The sequence below is a fragment of the Haliaeetus leucocephalus genome, unplaced genomic scaffold (genome assembly GCF_000737465.1).
Source record: "Haliaeetus leucocephalus isolate CR32 unplaced genomic scaffold, Haliaeetus_leucocephalus-4.0 Scaffold1, whole genome shotgun sequence".
Classification (NCBI taxonomy): domain Eukaryota; kingdom Metazoa; phylum Chordata; class Aves; order Accipitriformes; family Accipitridae; genus Haliaeetus; species Haliaeetus leucocephalus.
This window is the reverse complement of record NW_010972437.1, coordinates 17,790,670-17,807,020: the sequence shown is the minus strand read 5'-3', so window position 1 is coordinate 17,807,020 and position 16,351 is coordinate 17,790,670. Positions and strand designations below refer to the sequence as shown.

At 58.8% G+C, this 16,351-nt stretch overlaps 1 protein-coding gene across 1 annotated transcript in view; it reads right to left on the bottom strand.

Moving 5' to 3' along the window:
* Nucleotides 1-200: 200 nt before the first annotated feature.
* The window catches only part of TNS1 (tensin 1), a 39,405-nt gene continuing 23,254 nt past the window's right edge, over nt 201-16,351 (bottom strand). The window contains exons 15-28 of the mRNA XM_010568337.1: nt 15,045-15,223; nt 14,699-14,774; nt 12,190-12,282; nt 7,661-7,835; nt 6,130-6,998; nt 4,664-4,750; nt 3,858-3,989; nt 3,335-3,427; nt 2,701-2,778; nt 2,527-2,598; nt 2,279-2,447; nt 1,963-2,031; nt 1,579-1,611; nt 201-527 (exon numbers count right to left, since the gene is read on the bottom strand). Coding sequence (XP_010566639.1) covers nt 383-527; nt 1,579-1,611; nt 1,963-2,031; nt 2,279-2,447; nt 2,527-2,598; nt 2,701-2,778; nt 3,335-3,427; nt 3,858-3,989; nt 4,664-4,750; nt 6,130-6,998; nt 7,661-7,835; nt 12,190-12,282; nt 14,699-14,774; nt 15,045-15,223 — 2,270 coding nt within the window. The 3' untranslated portion in view covers nt 201-382. The remainder of the gene's footprint in view (nt 528-1,578; nt 1,612-1,962; nt 2,032-2,278; nt 2,448-2,526; nt 2,599-2,700; nt 2,779-3,334; nt 3,428-3,857; nt 3,990-4,663; nt 4,751-6,129; nt 6,999-7,660; nt 7,836-12,189; nt 12,283-14,698; nt 14,775-15,044; nt 15,224-16,351) is intronic.

Below are 16,351 nucleotides of genomic sequence, written 5' to 3'. Positions count from 1 at the left end.
AAACACCAGTCATGGTCCCGCATTCGGTCCTGAGTGGACATCACCGCTCCGGACTGTGATGTTGAAAGCTGGGAATACGCCTCTCACTGCCGCCTTCACTTTGGTCACCTTCCCTGCAATGGGACATGCATCCTGTCTGGCGTGACTTTGTAGCTCTTTTATGTAGGTGCGTGCTTTTGGTTCCTTTATGTGTGTGTTTGGCTTGTGTTGAGTTTTTAAGGGTTTTGTTGGGTTTTTTTTGTTGTTTGCTGTTTTCCTCCAAAATTCCAACCCTTTCCCCCCCCGATTCACTTCCCTCTCCCACAATGCACTTCCTCACACTCCTTCTCGGATCAGCTCCAAGTCCTTCTCCAAAATTCAAGAATCACCCGCAAGCTCCAGCTCATCTTTTCTGGCCAGAGCCAAGCATGACCCTGGAGACAAAGTTGACGATGGCTGCAGCTGGCTGGTCCGGGTCCAGCTCGGCAAAGAGGTGGCAGATGTTGTCTGTGGTGCTCCCTTGCTTCCTGGCCACGAAGCCGAAGAGCCTGGGTGGGGAGAAGGTAAGAGGCTCAGTGAGGTTTGCCAGTGTTGCTCACCCAAGGAACACCACCACTCTCTTCCAGCATGGTCTTGTCCACCTTCCCCTCTTTAGCAGCCACCTCACACAACACAGAGGGAGACATCCCAAACCAACCTGCATGAAGACCCATCTACTCTTCCCATTGCTGCAGTTCCTTTGAAGGCCAGCATTGCCTTTCCATCATCTCTTGGCCAAACCACCTTGGTTCTGACCATCCCTGACACCCTCCCCTAGACCGTCCCCCAGAAGGGACCTTCCAGATGATCACAGCATTGCCTTCGTTTGGGTCATGACCCTTGAAACCCCAGAGGTGATGGACTGGCCATTGAGGTAGACCCTGTATGAGAGGAAGGCCATGTGGGGACACAGGGAGCTGGGTGAGACCATGTGGTTATTTCTGTCTGTCTCTCCCCGATGAATAAAATGTCCCTTTTTTTTTTAATTATAATGTGCAAACTCAAGTTATAAATACGGGGGAACAGAATGTGAGACAGGCCCAGGCCGTGGCATTTCTAATTGGGGAGGGGAAATATCCCAGCAGCTGGGCATCCTAATAAAAACCCCTTCGCTAACACGATGGCTAAAATTAGTGGGAATTGGCCCCTGGAGATGGGCTCAGGCAGTGTCTCTGTGCTCCTGTGGGTCAGGACAGGGACGACAGGAGGAAAGGAAAGAGCCGGCTGCTGGTGGCTCACGTGCCATCAGCATAACCCCCAGCTCTGCTCCATGAGCTGGCTCCCTCTGACTCCGCTGGGAGAGTTTCCAGTAAGGCCAGTTCAGCAAGGGCTGTGCCTGCTCTGACCAAGAATTTGGGGCTGAAAGATGCTTCCTGAGTCTCCAAGACCACGGTCTCATGCTTGAGTGAAACGTTCGTGCAGCGAGGAGCTGAGCCCATCTCACACATGGTCAAGAGGCTGCCCTGCATGGGGCATCTCCCAGCCAATGCTCAAACACAAGCAGAAGCCACCCTGACAGCGGCTGGGAGGAATCGGCTGGGAAGCACAGAAAGTACTTACTTGGCTGGGCCGCTGCCATCAGTTTTAGTCCACCTGCAAGGAGAAGAGAAGGTGTGAGGGATGGTGCCTCCTGCACCCCACAGAGAGACAGGGTCGTGATGGGGGCCACCACACCAATGCTGGAGGGCCAGCCTGGTTTTGCACAGGCTTGGCTCTATGGAAAAAACCTGATGCACCTTTCTCCTAGCAAGAAGATGTTTGGAGACACCGAGAAGTCACCAGGAGAAACTGGTGTTGCCCCACAGTATCCAAGGGAACCTTCCCTCCCTGCCCTCCTCAGGAGCAAGGAGGACAGAGCAAGCAGACCCTGCTCCAAGCAGCCCAGGAGCCTGGGGGAGGGAAAGGGGCAGGGGAGATGTGCCCCCCCCAGGTTAGGGCACTCACTTTCGTTCCTGGGGGTCCAGGTCACAGAAGGTGACAGTGTTGAGGGGGTAGTGTCGTCGGAAGAACAATCTGAAACACAAAGCAGGGAGCGTCAGGGCCAGGGAGCCCCCACCTCTCCCCCACCACAGCCCAGCCCCACCAGCACAGGGAACACTCCCATAGGTCTCCCCTAGGATGCTCCAGGAACCAAGGACAAAGCCCAGCCCTGCCCATGGCCAGGTTCATGCCACACCAGGGACATCCTTCATCAACACCCTCCCTGGATCACAGCCCCATTGGCTGGGGGACCCAGGATTGTGGCCATGAGGGCTCTTACTTCCTCTGGTTGTCGGTTAAGGTGATGCCTTGTGCAGAGACTTTGAAGTGGACAATGGTAGCAGTGGGTGTGGGGTCAGCCACCAGCGTCTCGGCGACAGCCTTTGCGATGGCCTGGGGGCCCGTCAGTGACTCCATCTCCACCGAATTGATGAAGAGGACGTTGCATGCTAGAAAGGGAGACAGCAGGCATGGGATCAACCACTGCTCTGAGCAACATTCACCCTGCAACAGCCCCTCTCTACTCACCCGCACCCTGTTTGAGGAGGTCTGTGGCCGAGTTGGTGGCTGACACAGTGTCTTTCTTTTCCTCCATGGGATCTAGAAGACATGGGATAGTTACTGCTGCTCCCTGCTTAGAAACCTAACCCATCCCCACAGGCTGTGGGGATGGATGCAATCCCTTCTGGTCCTGGCTCTTACCTCGGTCAGGAATGACCAGCTTGCAGGGCAGGGCCAAGGGCATGATGGAGTGCTGGTACACCAGAGCTGAGAGACAGCCTGGGGAGAGAGGGGAGATGGTCAGCACAGGGCTGGGGACATGGGTTTCCCCAGTGTTAGGTCATTGTTGCTCTGGGAGGATGGGAACAGGCTTTTTGGTGGGTTTCTTCACTGTGGTCCTAACGTCACATGTGGCAATTCCTCTCACTGAAACCACCATGCTCACGGAGGGCTCAGGGAGGGGACAGAGGTGCCAGGGCCACCCTAGGAACAACAAATGGGAAGAGGTCCTCATGCAGCACATCCAAGCGCATTAGCCATGGGATAAATGGAACAAGGGGAGCCCCTGCCCTCCACCCTGTCCAGCAGCATCATTTGTCTTACACATGTGCAGAAAGGTACATACCTGTGCATATAGGCATATTCATGTGCACTCATGAGTGTGCATGACCCCAGAGGCTCCAAATGCCCACAGGACTTGGTTACGCAGGGACAAGAGGCAGTAACGGAGGCAGGGGCTGTCCCAGATACCTGACAGCTCTGCTTTGATAGTCCAGCAAAGGCAAGGCTCTCCCAACCCAACCCCACATGTGGGAAGCACACTGGGAGCACTCACCAAAATTGGGCTCGTTGGGGCATCCTTTTAGTTTCACACCCCGCGGGCTGGTCTCAATGAGGAAGTGCCTCACCAGCTCGTTGGTGATGTCTCCTGGGAAGAGATGGGATGTTCTCACACCAGAGTCACCCTCTTCCTCTTTCTACTCTGCAGTTCCACAGGGAAACCAGTGCTCCAGCTCCAGGGAGGGGTCCCTGCCACTCCACACACCTCCTCAAATCCAGCCCTTCACACAGGGTCTACCTGAAGCCAGGTTCCCCCATGGTGTCAGTGGGCTGGGGAGGCTGTGCCCATTTCACCATGCCAAAGCCCAAGATGCAGATACCCCTGAGCCCTCCACAGCTCAGGGCAGAGGGTGTCTGGTGCTTCCCTGTGCCCTGGGACGAGAGGGCTGGGAGGGAGGGACCCTGCCACATCAGCACATACCCAACGGCATGACTAGTTCAGCAGACCCGGCTGCCCGCTCGGCCCGGCCAAACGATGGAAAGCATCTCAGCGTGGGATGGAGAAGGGCACACAATACCTTTCTTGTTCTGCTGCATGACCGTGGGAGGCGGAGAAGCTACTTTCATGGCAAGGCCGTAGGCTCCCCGGAAGGAGTGGCTGTCTCGGATGATGAAAGCCCCCGGCTCCCTGTCCTTCAGCAGTGCAATGGCTGCAGGAGAGAACGGCAGACCTCAGAGCCGGCATGGCAAGAGCCAACGTGCCGTCCAAAACCAGCAGGTGTGGGTCGGGGACGGGGCTCCACGGCCTCGCACCCAGGCACCACAATGTTACCATCCCCCCGGCACATTTGGATGGGGGTCTCAAGTGGGTCTGCGGCCAGGCAGGGCCTCATCTCCACCCTGCCTCCGCTGCCCTGGTGTGGGCATCTCAGAGCATTCCCACCCAGCCCAGCTCTAGAGCAACCAAGCACTGCAGAGCAGGCAGGGACCAGGGACCAAATGCTGGGACCTTGCCCCTGAAGACACCTTGCTCCCTCCTTGTTGTCCCCTCTTAGTTTAGCTGTGTCTCCAAGACTCCTCTGAGCTCTCTCAACTCAAGACCTGAGTGCTTTGCACCCCAAACTGCAGAGATCCACTGAATGCTGTGGGGACTGGTGCTCTTCTACCAAGGGGAAGGCTTGGAGACACCACATCATACAAGCCTGCAGCTGAGCTGAGCTGGGCTTCAACCCTGCTCTGCAATGGTCTGCGTATCCACAATCCACCTTCACTCCTAACCCAGCCCCTAAGGGAAATCCTTGCTAATCCCTGTGATCCCAGATACACCCCAACTCCCAACCATGGCTCACTCAGCCACATCCTTTGCCCTGTGCCATCTACCCACCCTGCTCTCTGGAGATCTCCGGTTTGTACCAGTACTTGGAAGTGTCCTGCACAAACTTGACGTTGGCACGAGTCTCAGGGCTGATATCTGCAAGGAAGGGAAGAAAAGACAAGAAAAAAGTTAAAAGATGCTGTATCTAAAACTCCACATGAGTTTTTAGCAAATCCAGCTAAAGTATTAATACCTCCACCTTCTTTCAGTCCCAGCGCATTGCTTTAACCTTAAGCCAATCCTCCATACCCTGGCAGGTTGATCATCGCCTGGAGCTTACGGGGCTGCCGGGCATCAAAGCTAAATTCAAGCACAAGGGCCCTCAAAGGGCTGTGCATGAGATGAACCTCTTTGCCACAAAGCCAGAGACAAAATGGGAATTCATCGTTTAAAAGGGAGCTGGCCAGGTGAAATGAAAGCTGTCGGAGGAAAGAGATATGTCCACAGGGTGGTGGGGAGATCCTCTGACTTCAGAGGACCTTCACTGCTCTCTAATGGTCAAGATTTGGCTTGTCCATCATAAAAATAAATTCCTTCCCTTATCCTTGCTCTGTGCAGAGGAACTGGACAGGTCAACCTGCTCTGGGAAAAGTAGCCCCAGCCCAACCCTGCCTTTCTCAGTGCCCATCAGTGGCACAGCCGTGATGGGAGCCGGTCCTCTGGCCATGAAGCTGACACTTTGCTCAGGCAACGTTTCCAACCACCTGCTTTCCAAAAACAACCGAGCAAACAACCCAGAGGGCGGGATAGCATCTCTGCTGGAGACATGTTATCAGCCCTCTGCAATCTGGTCGCCTTCGAAGAGGCGGGGGGCTCGCTCCCTTGCCCAGCCCGCTCACTAATTGTTACAGGTTTTAATTGCTCATGCTTCCCCACTGGGAAAGGTCCCCAGCCACAGCGAGTCACAGGGCCAGGGCAGGCGCCAGTGTGCCCACAAAGGGCTACCCACTCAGCAGCGAAACCGGCCCGGCAGCCGGAGCCACTGCTGCCCCGCGGCTTTATTCCCCTGGTCCTATCGGCCTAATCTTGACGTCACGGAGGTGTCCCGTAACGGGAGCCGGCAAAGGCGCGAAGGCGTTCCAGGCGCAGCGGCACCCGGGGCACAGCGCACCATTTGAAACGAGGAGGCAGCGCTGCAGCAGCGTCCCGGTGGGGTAAAGCCTGCCGGGAACAGGGCCGGGAGGTCAGCGCATCCCCACGGCAGAGAAAAGCCGCCTCCGGGCACTTTGATCTCCCCATACACAATTCTGGGCGCTGTTTACGCCAGCGATGCCAGGTCGGTGCTTTTCCTGTTTGGATTTACCAGAAAGTGCAGGAAATGGCCCGAGCCCCAGCGGTGCCGCTGGTTTGCGGATGGACAGGAGGGGTAAATCAGGACACAGCTGCAACCCTTTGACCGGCAGCCATTGAGGAGGAGGAGGGGAAAGCCCTGGGCAGGGCAGGGGGACACGGGGACCTCCAAGGGCATCACTTACCTGGCATGGAGAACTTGGAGAAGTCTGGCAGGGTGTGGGAGAAGGTGACGACGCTTCCACCGCTGGGACTGGACATGCCGCTGGAGAGGGGCGAGGATGCCTTGCCGTTGATGGTGGCATAGTTGGGGAGGCTGTTGGAGCGGTCCCCGGCCGACATCCGACGCTTCTCGGGCAGCGCAGGCTGAGGCGTGGGGCTGCCCTGGCGGTAGGCGGCCGAGTCCGGAGAGGAGGAGTGCGGCGTGCTTGTGCCGGGGTAGTACGCCGGTGAGACGGGGAAGGACGGCGTGGAAGGAGGCTGGTAGCCGGAGGAGCTGCTCTGCCGAGACAGCGTCGGGCGCCTCTCCTCTGGGCTGGGGTAGCCGTACAGGGGGCTGCTGGGGGGGACGGCCGCTGTGGCTTGATGCCTGGCCAGGCTGGGGCTCCCCGGTGTGGCCACCAAGTTGCCGTGGGCCGTCACAGCATGCCTGCCTAGCCCTGGGCTGCCGGGAGCGCCACTTATGCTGGGGTTGACGGCTCTTCGCCCAAAACCAGGGCTGGGCGGCGTGTTGGTAGCCACTGTCCGGTGCAGGGTGCGGGGGCTCCCCGGCAGGACGTGGACCCCCACCACATTGACCTGTGGCTGCGGCCGAGCTTGGGGGTCCGGCTGGAGGGTGGCTCGGCCATCGGGGTAGTCAGGGCTGGCGTACACCGAGCCCGGGACCCCACCTTGGACCATTGTAAAGGAAGATGGAGACGAATTTTGGTAGCTGCTGTGAGCAGAGGGCATCTGCGAGCCAACAGGCGACCGGTAAACAGGCTCGGCCAAGGTGTGGGGAGGCGTAACCGTGCCATGGGGGCTGCCCTCCGATGGGTAGCTGCGGAGGGAGGCCCTGAGGAGAGATGAGGAAAAGGAGAATTCAGCTCCACTGCTCATTCCTGCTGCTGGCTGGCACCCTCCTGCGAGTAGTGCACAGGGAAACTGAGGCACAGTGGCAACAAGCTGCTCGGTTGTTCAGAAGCAACAGTGGGACAGGTCCTGCTAGCTGCATGAAAGCAACTAGAGGCAGCTTTAGTTCCACCATGCATCCCAGTTTCCTCTCAAAATATGACTTTCTGGGAGACACAGCCTTTTTCAGCTCCTCTCCCAGCAAAACGCCCAATTCGTTCCTTCCTGCAAGTCTTGCCAGGCTGGGCTGGTGCAGGACACCTCATGGGCAGGGTGGAGAGGGGACAGGGAGTATGGCTCCATCACACAACAGGGGACCCATGCTCAGCCTAACCCAGGGCTAGGGGTTAGCACAGGGGCCCCAGGGGCCGGGTTCCTAGCAAGATGTTGCTGAGGTCCAGTGACCACCAAATGATCACCAGTGACCCAGCTTTGTGTCCTCAGGGCAGTGAGCCGTGTGGTTGGCCGTGAACCCCCAAATCCTGCATGGGGAGAGAGGGGTCCTTGCAAAGGCAATTTCAATGTGGGAGCAAGCCTGTGCACCAGGCAGGGTTTGGGTTCGGCCCCAGCCCCACCAGCCCCCAGGACCTGCACCCACTGCCTTACCCATCCACGCTGTGAATGGGGCTGCTGGTGGAGACGGGGCTGGGGGCAGTGAAGGAGTTGGTGAAGGTGCCATTCCTGGCAGGCACCTCCGGGCCTCCAGGCTGGGTGGTGGGCGGGCTCCCTCCCTTGCCCATTGTGGCCGTGCGGGCCACCGACTCGACGTAGCTCCTGGGCTCTGCAGCAAAAGAGAAGGGGAAACGGATGAGCCCACAGCCCGCATGAAAGGGGGCCATGCCTGTCCCAGCATTCCCATTTCAGCCACTGAAGGTGCTTGAGCTGAGCTCCTCCAGCTGCACATTTCCCCTGTCCCTCTTCCCCCAGGGTCTGTGAAAAAACACGTCTGGGTCATCTGGGTCTTTAGGTTGCTCCCAGGGATGCTGAAGACCCCAGCGAGGGCACAGAGAGGAGGGTCGTGCCCACCCCTTTCCCTGAGGGGACCAGAGCATGCAGACCACGGTCCCTTCCCATGCCACAGCCCCTCCACCCTGCTCTGAGTCAGCGTCCCTCTCTGCCCAGGATGCCACACAGCACACGTTGTGCTCCCTGCTCATCTCCAGCTCCTAAAAATAGAGCTGGTGACTCTGCCCAGCCTGTGATGACTCACGCGGGACTGATGACGATGCCCTGCAGTCCCTGGCCTGCACAGCCCACCTCTGCCAGCCATCTCCAGCAGCAGACCAGAGAGCAGCTCCAGCTATTTCCACTGCAGCATCCAACATTCTCACTCCCAACCCGCCTTGAAACCAGAGCCCACGAGCACGACCAAGAAAAGCAATTTTCCTTTGGAGCCGCCGAGCTGTCCCGTGCCAGGAGCAGCGGGCTGGGCTGGCCGTCACCAGCCACAGCAGCCACCAGACTCAGCCCTCCCTCCTCCCTTCCCCCCCCGCCTCCTGCTCCATCCAGGCTGGTCCCCATCCTTACAATAGCCCCTGCAGCCCCCAGGCCCCCCCCAAAAGCCACACTGGAGGAAGGGGCTGCAGCTTCAGACCCATCCCCCCCCAGCCATGTCACACCTCGGCTGGCACATGCCACTGACTGCCTCCATGCTGGGGCACAACGCCCTAAGTGAGACCCACTGGCGTCAAACTCTATGGGCCGGGCATCCTTGCAGGTCCCTGGCTCCAGGCTGGCCATGCCCGAGGCACCTCCACAGTAGTAATTAGCATGACAAACATTATTATTATTATTATTAGTCATAACAGCCGGGCTCTGGCTAAGCCTGCCAGCAAGCTGGCTCACTCACAGCCAGCAACACCAATACACAGCTCCACGTTCCGTGCCGGACCAGGGGGTTGCAAGGAAAAAGACTGTCATGGGTCGCCCTCCTTCCCCCACAGCATCTCTGTGCCCCATCTGCTTGCAGACAGGGGAGGAGGAGTCCATCCCTTGGGCTGATCTCCCTGCCCAGCCCTGCTCAACCACCCCAGGAAAGATCAGAGCCAAAACCGAGGACCTCAACACAGACTGGGTACCAGCATCTGAGGCAGGACATGTGAGACTGAGTGACAGGGATGAGGCATTGCCCAGGAGGACGCCCAGGGCAGCTGCAAGAAACTCATCGCTGCTTAGGTAATTAAATTAATTTCACAGCTACTCACTTTTCCCCCCCAGCTCCCCACCCCAGACTAAAATTATCCAGACAGTACATATGAGTCAGCCTGCAAGAGGTTAAGACCAAAGGGCTGCAAAAATGCCAGCCCCTCCTGCAAAGGTGGGGGCTGAAGCGAGGCAGGAGCCAAGGGGCCTCCGGGAGGGGGGATGGCCTATGTGTGCCACAGCGAGGTGTGTGACCACGGGCACATGTTCGAGTCGTTTGGTTCAATATCGGGAATAAAGAAGAAAGAAAAAAAATCCAGGAATTTTCAGGCAGGATTTTTTTAGGCTGAAAAATCCAACCTTGCCTCTTGGTGTTTTCTTGGAAGAGGCTCCAGAGATGGGAAGACAGTGGGAGAATAGAGAGGCTGTGAGTCAGCAGGGAGGTGGGCAGTCGTTCGGGAATCCTGAATCCGAGCAGGGCTGCGCTCCGGCCAGAAATCTCCCAATGCCGCAACTGCACTGGGCTGTTTTAAAGCCTCCTCAGAGGTGGCAGCCAAGCCCCGAGCTCCTGTGCTGCCAGAGCATCCTCTGGCCCCAGGCGCAGCCTGGCCATGCAGGCTGGGATCTGCTGAGCAGAGCCCACAGGGGCAGGGATCCTCGTGGGGTGTGCAGCTGGGTGCTGAGGGTGCTAAGCCAAAGTTTTGTCAAGCCAAAACACCGGTCCCTTCTCAGGACTGCAGATTCAACCCCCAAAAACCATCACGCTATCAGAGACGATGAAGTAGGGCAAGGGGCTGGTGCTGGCCACTCAGCCCAGCCAGCGCAGGGTCACCGGACATCCTTGCTCTGGGTCAACCATCATGCAAGCAGCTGGAGTGCCACAGGAACAGAGAAACAGTGCAGCTTGAGCTCCTGAAGGTTTGGTGGGAAGGAGAGGAGAGGTGATGTTTGGGTCTTTGGAGGCTTAAAGTTGGACAGAAATGGTAAAGCTGGAGGGGTACTTAGGAGTGAAAAGCCTGATTTTATCCCAGGTTTTCTTCTTTTAATGTACCCAAGAAGCCATTGCTGAAAAATCAGCTCTGGAAGCAGAACATTTTCTTCAAGGAAACACTTTCTCCAATATTACACAATGTTCAGGTTTGGGTTATGTGCATTTTGAGGAACTCCCAGGAAGAAACGCTGATGGCTGCAGGGGCCGTGGGAAGTGTCGCAAACTCGCCAAGAAGACACATGCCCTCCCCAAAACCCATCTTGAATGCACCGTTCCCCATCCCAGCCCCGAGGGCCCAAAGTTTCATTAAAGAAGAGAGCAAAACCACCCAACTACCATCTGATAGCAGGCAGCACTCCGGGGAATCACAGCGGCTCCCAAAGCCCCTGTCCCCCCAGGAGACATGCCACCCCAGAGCCTGCAGTACCTCCTCCATCAGCACAGCCAATCCTGAGCTGACGTCCCAGCTCAGCCCCATCCTCAGCATCCCCAGAGAGGCAAAGTCCAGGGATGGGTGAGGTGGGAGGAATTTGGGCAGCCTCCCTGCCAGCAGAGGATGCGCACCGGCTGCCGGCACTGTGCCGCTATCCAGCCGGCTGAGCCAGCAGCACGCTGGTGGCCTCTGCGCCTGCTGACCTTTTGTGCTGCACTTTGGTTTATTTTCACTCCAAACGGCAGTGGCAAAGCCAGAAGGGGCGGGCAGGAGCCCAAAGCCGGGGCTGCTGCTCCCAGCCCCCCACCAGGCTCATTCAAACACAGCGTGCCAGCATCCCTGGCATGCCACTGGCAAGGATGCCACGCACCAACAAAGAGGTCTCAACCCCCATGGACGATGACCACCCAACATGACAGACCTCCAGGTCCAATTTGGACATCGGGGAATCCAACCACGACACAAGGCTTGATGGTCCCCTCCTCAAAAGGGAGCAGGACAGGCAAGACTCAGGCTCCTACATCCCTGGGGGCCAGTGCAAGGGAAGGCTGCTGGCACAGTGGGTATGAGCGGCAAAGAGAGAGACAGAAAAAGAAAAGCCCTTCTTACCTTCTTCAGAGTCACCGCCCGCCTCCCCTTCTAGCTCTGAGATGGAGGGGCAGGGGAACAATGGGAGCAGGAAGAGGAGGAAGAAGGGAGATGCAAGACAGAAAGAAAGAGAAATCAGAGTTAAGCAGCTTTGTCTTGCTCAGGCAGGGGCAGAGACTGCAAAGGAGAGCCCCACACCTCCCAGACACTGTGCCCCAAACTGGAGCCCTGGCCTTGGACACCCCCAGGGTCCACCTGGGCATCCCAGAGATGATGTCCAAAACCCAGGAGGCTGGTTTTGGGCAGGGCAGAGGGAACCGCCCAGCAGGGAGCCACCACGAAGGGCTGCTCTGAGAAGCCCGGCAAGCACCAAAAAAGCATCAGCTTGTCCTTGAGGGCAGAGCGAGAAGGGCCTCACTGGGTGGCCTCAGCCAAGCTGTGCCCCCCAGGCTCAGCTGGGTTTTGGGGAAGTTACACTCAGCCCTAAAATGGCCCAGGAAGGGGACCTAGGTACTGGGGAGCAGCGAGGTCTGGCTCAGCAGGCTGCTCTGGGACATGTCCCCAGGACAGCTAGGGCTTTGCACCCGGGGATCACTCTCCAGGATGGAGAGGGCTCTGGATACTGTTCCAGCTTGGCTCCCAGAGAGCAAACCCTCTCCAGCTGTGCTGGGGGAGAGAAGGGATGGAGGAGGTGAGGAGGGAAGAATATGGGGCTGTGCAGGAGGCAAGACCCTGGGGTTTTCCAGCCTTCACCACTGAAGACCCTGCTGGGCTGAGCCCCCCAGGGCAGCACCAACATCCCCCCAACCCTCACACAGTCCCATAGTTCCCACAGGAGATGACAAGGACCCCAGGGCCAACTGGCCCAAAAAGGGAGACAGAAGTGCCTTCTCCAGCCAGGAGACCCTTCCAGGGGTATCCTCACAGTTGCACACACCCCCCGCCCCAAAAACCGCCAGCAGCCCCCATGCCTGCACTCACCTCCCACCGGATGCAGCAGGATCTCGGCCGGGTTGTGGGGTTTCAGCCCCAGTGCTGAGAGCGGGGTCTTGGCCAGGCCGGGGGGAGAACGCACTGTCAGCATGGGGGACACAAGAGCGTTAGTGGAAGGGTGGGAGGTGAAGCTTCAGAAAGGCTGGAGCTGCCCAGGTGTTCAGAGCCCCCATGACCCATCCCACCCACCGGCTGCAGTTGGGGGCTGCCGGGAAGAGGAGATGCCCTCATATGAAGCAACGTCCCGGGGAAGGGCACCGATCCCTCTCTCCATCTGGGAGAGGGTACAGGGTGGGAGGTGCCCAGGAACAAGCAGCCTGCCCCATCACAGGGCTAGCAGGATGGAGAAAGGGGGCAAATCCCACCAGGACAGGCCCAGACCCCATCTCCCAGCACCATCCCCATAAGGGAATGGTCCCACCATAGGCATGAAGCGTCCTTCATTGCTCCTGCGTGAGCAGCCATCCCCCCAACCCAGCTCTCCTAAACCTTAACCCCACCCTGCTGATCCCCACATCTGGCTGAGCTGGGACCAGGCTGTCCCACAGCAGCTCATCACCCCCGCGAAAAGTGCAGCAGGACTGCCAAAAAACCCCCACCCTCCATACCAGCTCGACGGGGGTGTGAGCATGTTCCCCGAGGGGTGGCAATGCACACATGAGGTCTGTACCTCTGGGCCTATACGTACATAGCAGGAGGAACCCCGTATGTATGTATGGCTATGGCATGGATGCACTGGCAGTGTGGGGTGGCAGGGTTTCATGGGGCAGGGTGGACCTCCCTGAGCTGACTGCACCTCCTCTCCCCTCCTGCCCCCTGACCCATCTCCCTGATGCTGCATCTCCCCAGGGTCTCATCTCCAGCAAGAGGGACTGGAGGGCACATCCTTCCATCAGCGTTTGAACATCCCCAACTGGTGGCATGAGCACAGGGCCCACGGCGAGGCTGGGAGGCAGCGGGTGGTGGGAGCTCCAGAGGAAAGCCAGACCCTCACCTGGAGGCCAGGTGCCCCCAGCAGCCTGGGGCTGGAGCAGCCGAGCCCCTGGGAAACTGAGAGGGCATCGCCTTCCCTGGCGGGTGTCTGATTTCCCCACATCTGGTCGGGTGCAAGCCACAATGTCAGCTCACGCCTCTGTTGGCTGATGAGCAGCGGGGTCCTCCGGGGCTGGGAATTCCCCCAGGACCACCATCTCCCCATGGAGGGGAATCGCTCCTGCATCCCCCCCAGTGGGAATTTTAGCAAAGCCTGCAAGCTGCAGCTTCAAACTTCCCAGGCCTCCCCAGCTGGCACTGGATAAGAAGCACTGCCTCCAGGCCATGTCCCCGTCACCTCCGCAAGTGACTCATCCCCCAAAAGGAGCCACTGTCCCACTGCCAAGGAGCTGCTGCCCTGGGACCAAGCTCTCCAGGTCCCCTGGAACAACAGGGCTATTTCCGAGCTGCCAAATGCCCCAGAGATGCTCCCACACTCCAGTCACTGCTTCCCATGAGATGGGGCTCAAACGCCAGTGTGTTGCAGGGGAAGAACAGCAAGAGAGCAGAAGGAAACAGCCTTGAGCCCCATGGGCTGAGCTACAGGGGGCAGGCAGCCCCACTGGGACTAGGATGTGGCATCAGAGGTGGCTGTGCCCAGCCTGAGCATGCCCAGCCCTAGGGCATCCCTCAGCATCCAGGCTACAAAAGTGTTTTGGGGGAGGGCGGGGGGGGGGCTGCTGTCTTTTTTGATGGGTTTCCCAGTTGACAGGCTGCTCCGTTGCACTGGTCCAGCCTGACTCATGTTGTGCCGACATGAGGCTGCTCATTGGGGTTCATTGCTCAAGCCGATCACATAAACCAGGTCCACACAAACCCACCGCAACTGCACAGTTAGGGTTAGTCAGAAAGGAGGCATGCTGCACCGGAGGAGCGTAGACAAACTGCATGCAAAGGGCTGGCATCTCCCAGCCTTTTCCCCTCCTGCCCTGGAAACAGTGAGCGAGAAGTGGCACAGCGTGCAAGGGTCTGCCCCGAGCCCCCTCCCGGTCTTCAGTCCCTCCTGCCTCCCCACCACTCGCCTGCTATCGCAGCCTCGCTGCCCTTCTTGCCATGCCAGTAGGAAAGATGGGGAGGTGCAGGACCAGGATGGGGTAAAAGGATGCTGTCTCAGACCCTGCCTCTCTCCTTATCCCACCTTGGGATCCCATCCAAGAAACGCCCCAATGAGTGGAGGGTGGGAAAAAGCCAACAGGAGGGTGCCGAGCATGGGATGCTATTGGCAGAGGGATGCTGATGGCAGCATGGAGTGGTGGGATGCAGAGGAGAGAGGAGGATGGAGAGGAGTGATTAATGTGGCGGTGGGTGTCTGGAGCCCGGAGCTGTCTGACCCTTGGCAAATTTCTGGCTTGCCGAGAGCCACCCACTGAGCCCCTCTGCCTCCCGGAGCCGCGGCACTTACAGGGGTTGGAGTAAGGGGTTTGTGGCGAGACAGGGAAGGCTGGGGTGGGGGGAGAAATCTCACCGCCGCTGGAGGGTGGGCTGGTAGGGGAGGCACCCTCTATCTCTTCAAAGGCTTCCTTGTAGCTGTGGAGGTGAGGCTGGGGAGAGCAGGAGAAAGGGTCAGTCCCCTATGATGGGCAGAAACCTCCAGGACACCCCGAGGAGGGAGCAGAGGGGGCAAAGAGAAGGTTTCTACCTCCTCCCTGCTAACAACCACCACCACCACAAAAAGCACCATTGACCCCCAACCCTCTGGGATGCTGCGGACGCTAAAAGTCCCATACCCCCCTCCAAGCCTTCTCCCTCCCCGGAGGCATCTGCCCCATCAGCCTCCCCCCCACTCCAGCACACCCTCCACCCCAACGAACCTCTTTGGGCCTCCCTCCAGGGTTGGCCGCGATGGTGCTGACCACCTCAGGCGAGAGGACGGTGGGGCTGCGCGGCGAGCTGGGCTCCGGTGAGCTCTTCTCATAGTGGCTGTCACTGGGGGTCCGCTTGCGGGCAGGGACGGCACTCTCCTCCGGGGGCTTCTCCCGGGACTGCACCCCTGAGGGGGCAAGCACAGGGTGGGAGGTGGTTGAGGAGCCGCTGGCCAAGATGGGGACCAGCAGGAGATGCTTCGGGGCCAATCTGAGCGGTCTCTCCAGGGCTGTGTGCCACAGAGAAGCTCTGCCCAGCGGAGATGGCAGCTTCAGCACTCACCTGCATCTAACCCCCAGACCAGCACAGCCAGTTTTGAACTGGAGCAGATATATCTTACAATGGTGGCCTGGGGCCAAGCAATAAAGCAAGGCAGGGTTGTGGCTAGTGGCTGGATTGCTGCACTAGCCCTCCCAAGCACCATGAGACCTGGGCTCAGGGACAACAACCCCCAGCAGCGGGTGCGAGGGGCATGAGCATCCTGAGAGCAGCCCAGCCCCACAGAGCTGGGGAGGACCAGGACCTCCCGACAGTGTCACAGTGCAAAAGGGCTGAATCCCCCAGCACCAGGGCAGCTGCATTCGGCTGCTTCCCTGGTCACGTAGCTGGATGCGGCTTCTACCACAGCAGTGGAAAAAGGCAGACGGAGCACCGGGTTGGGAGGAAGGACCCCAACAGACGGATGGTGCAGGGAACCCCAGCAAACCACTGCTGATCTCCTACCCCCAGCATGAAGCCTTCCTAAAAGGGGAGATCAGCATCTCTTCTCCATCTCCCCCTAAACCTTCTTCCCAGACCCCAGTGCCATCAGCCACTGGTGCCCGTAGCCTTGGGGGAAGAAGGGAGCAAGCAAGTTACTGCGGGAGAATGGGTTTCTCCAGGCTGTCAGGGTCTGGTATATCCCAGTGGTGATCCCCGTGGGCTGGGATAAAGCCCAGGAATGAGGACAAAGCCAGCACAGGGCAGGGGAGGCGTGGGGGGCTGGGATGAGGGGTGCAACCGCAACTCTCCCAGCACCCAGTGGAGCCCAAACACACTCTTCACCCTGTCTCACCTGACAAAGGGGTTAATTAGGGATGATGGTGGTGGGTTCAGTGCAGCGGAAGCGTGCAGAGCATCACGGGTGCAGCTCAGAGCCCCGCAGCACTCCCACTCCTCCCTGGGACCCACACAACAGTGGGGTGACCCCTGGTTTCAGCCCCACTAGCAGAGGTGACAGCACCATCCCCTCCACCTTTTCCATGGAGCCAGAGAG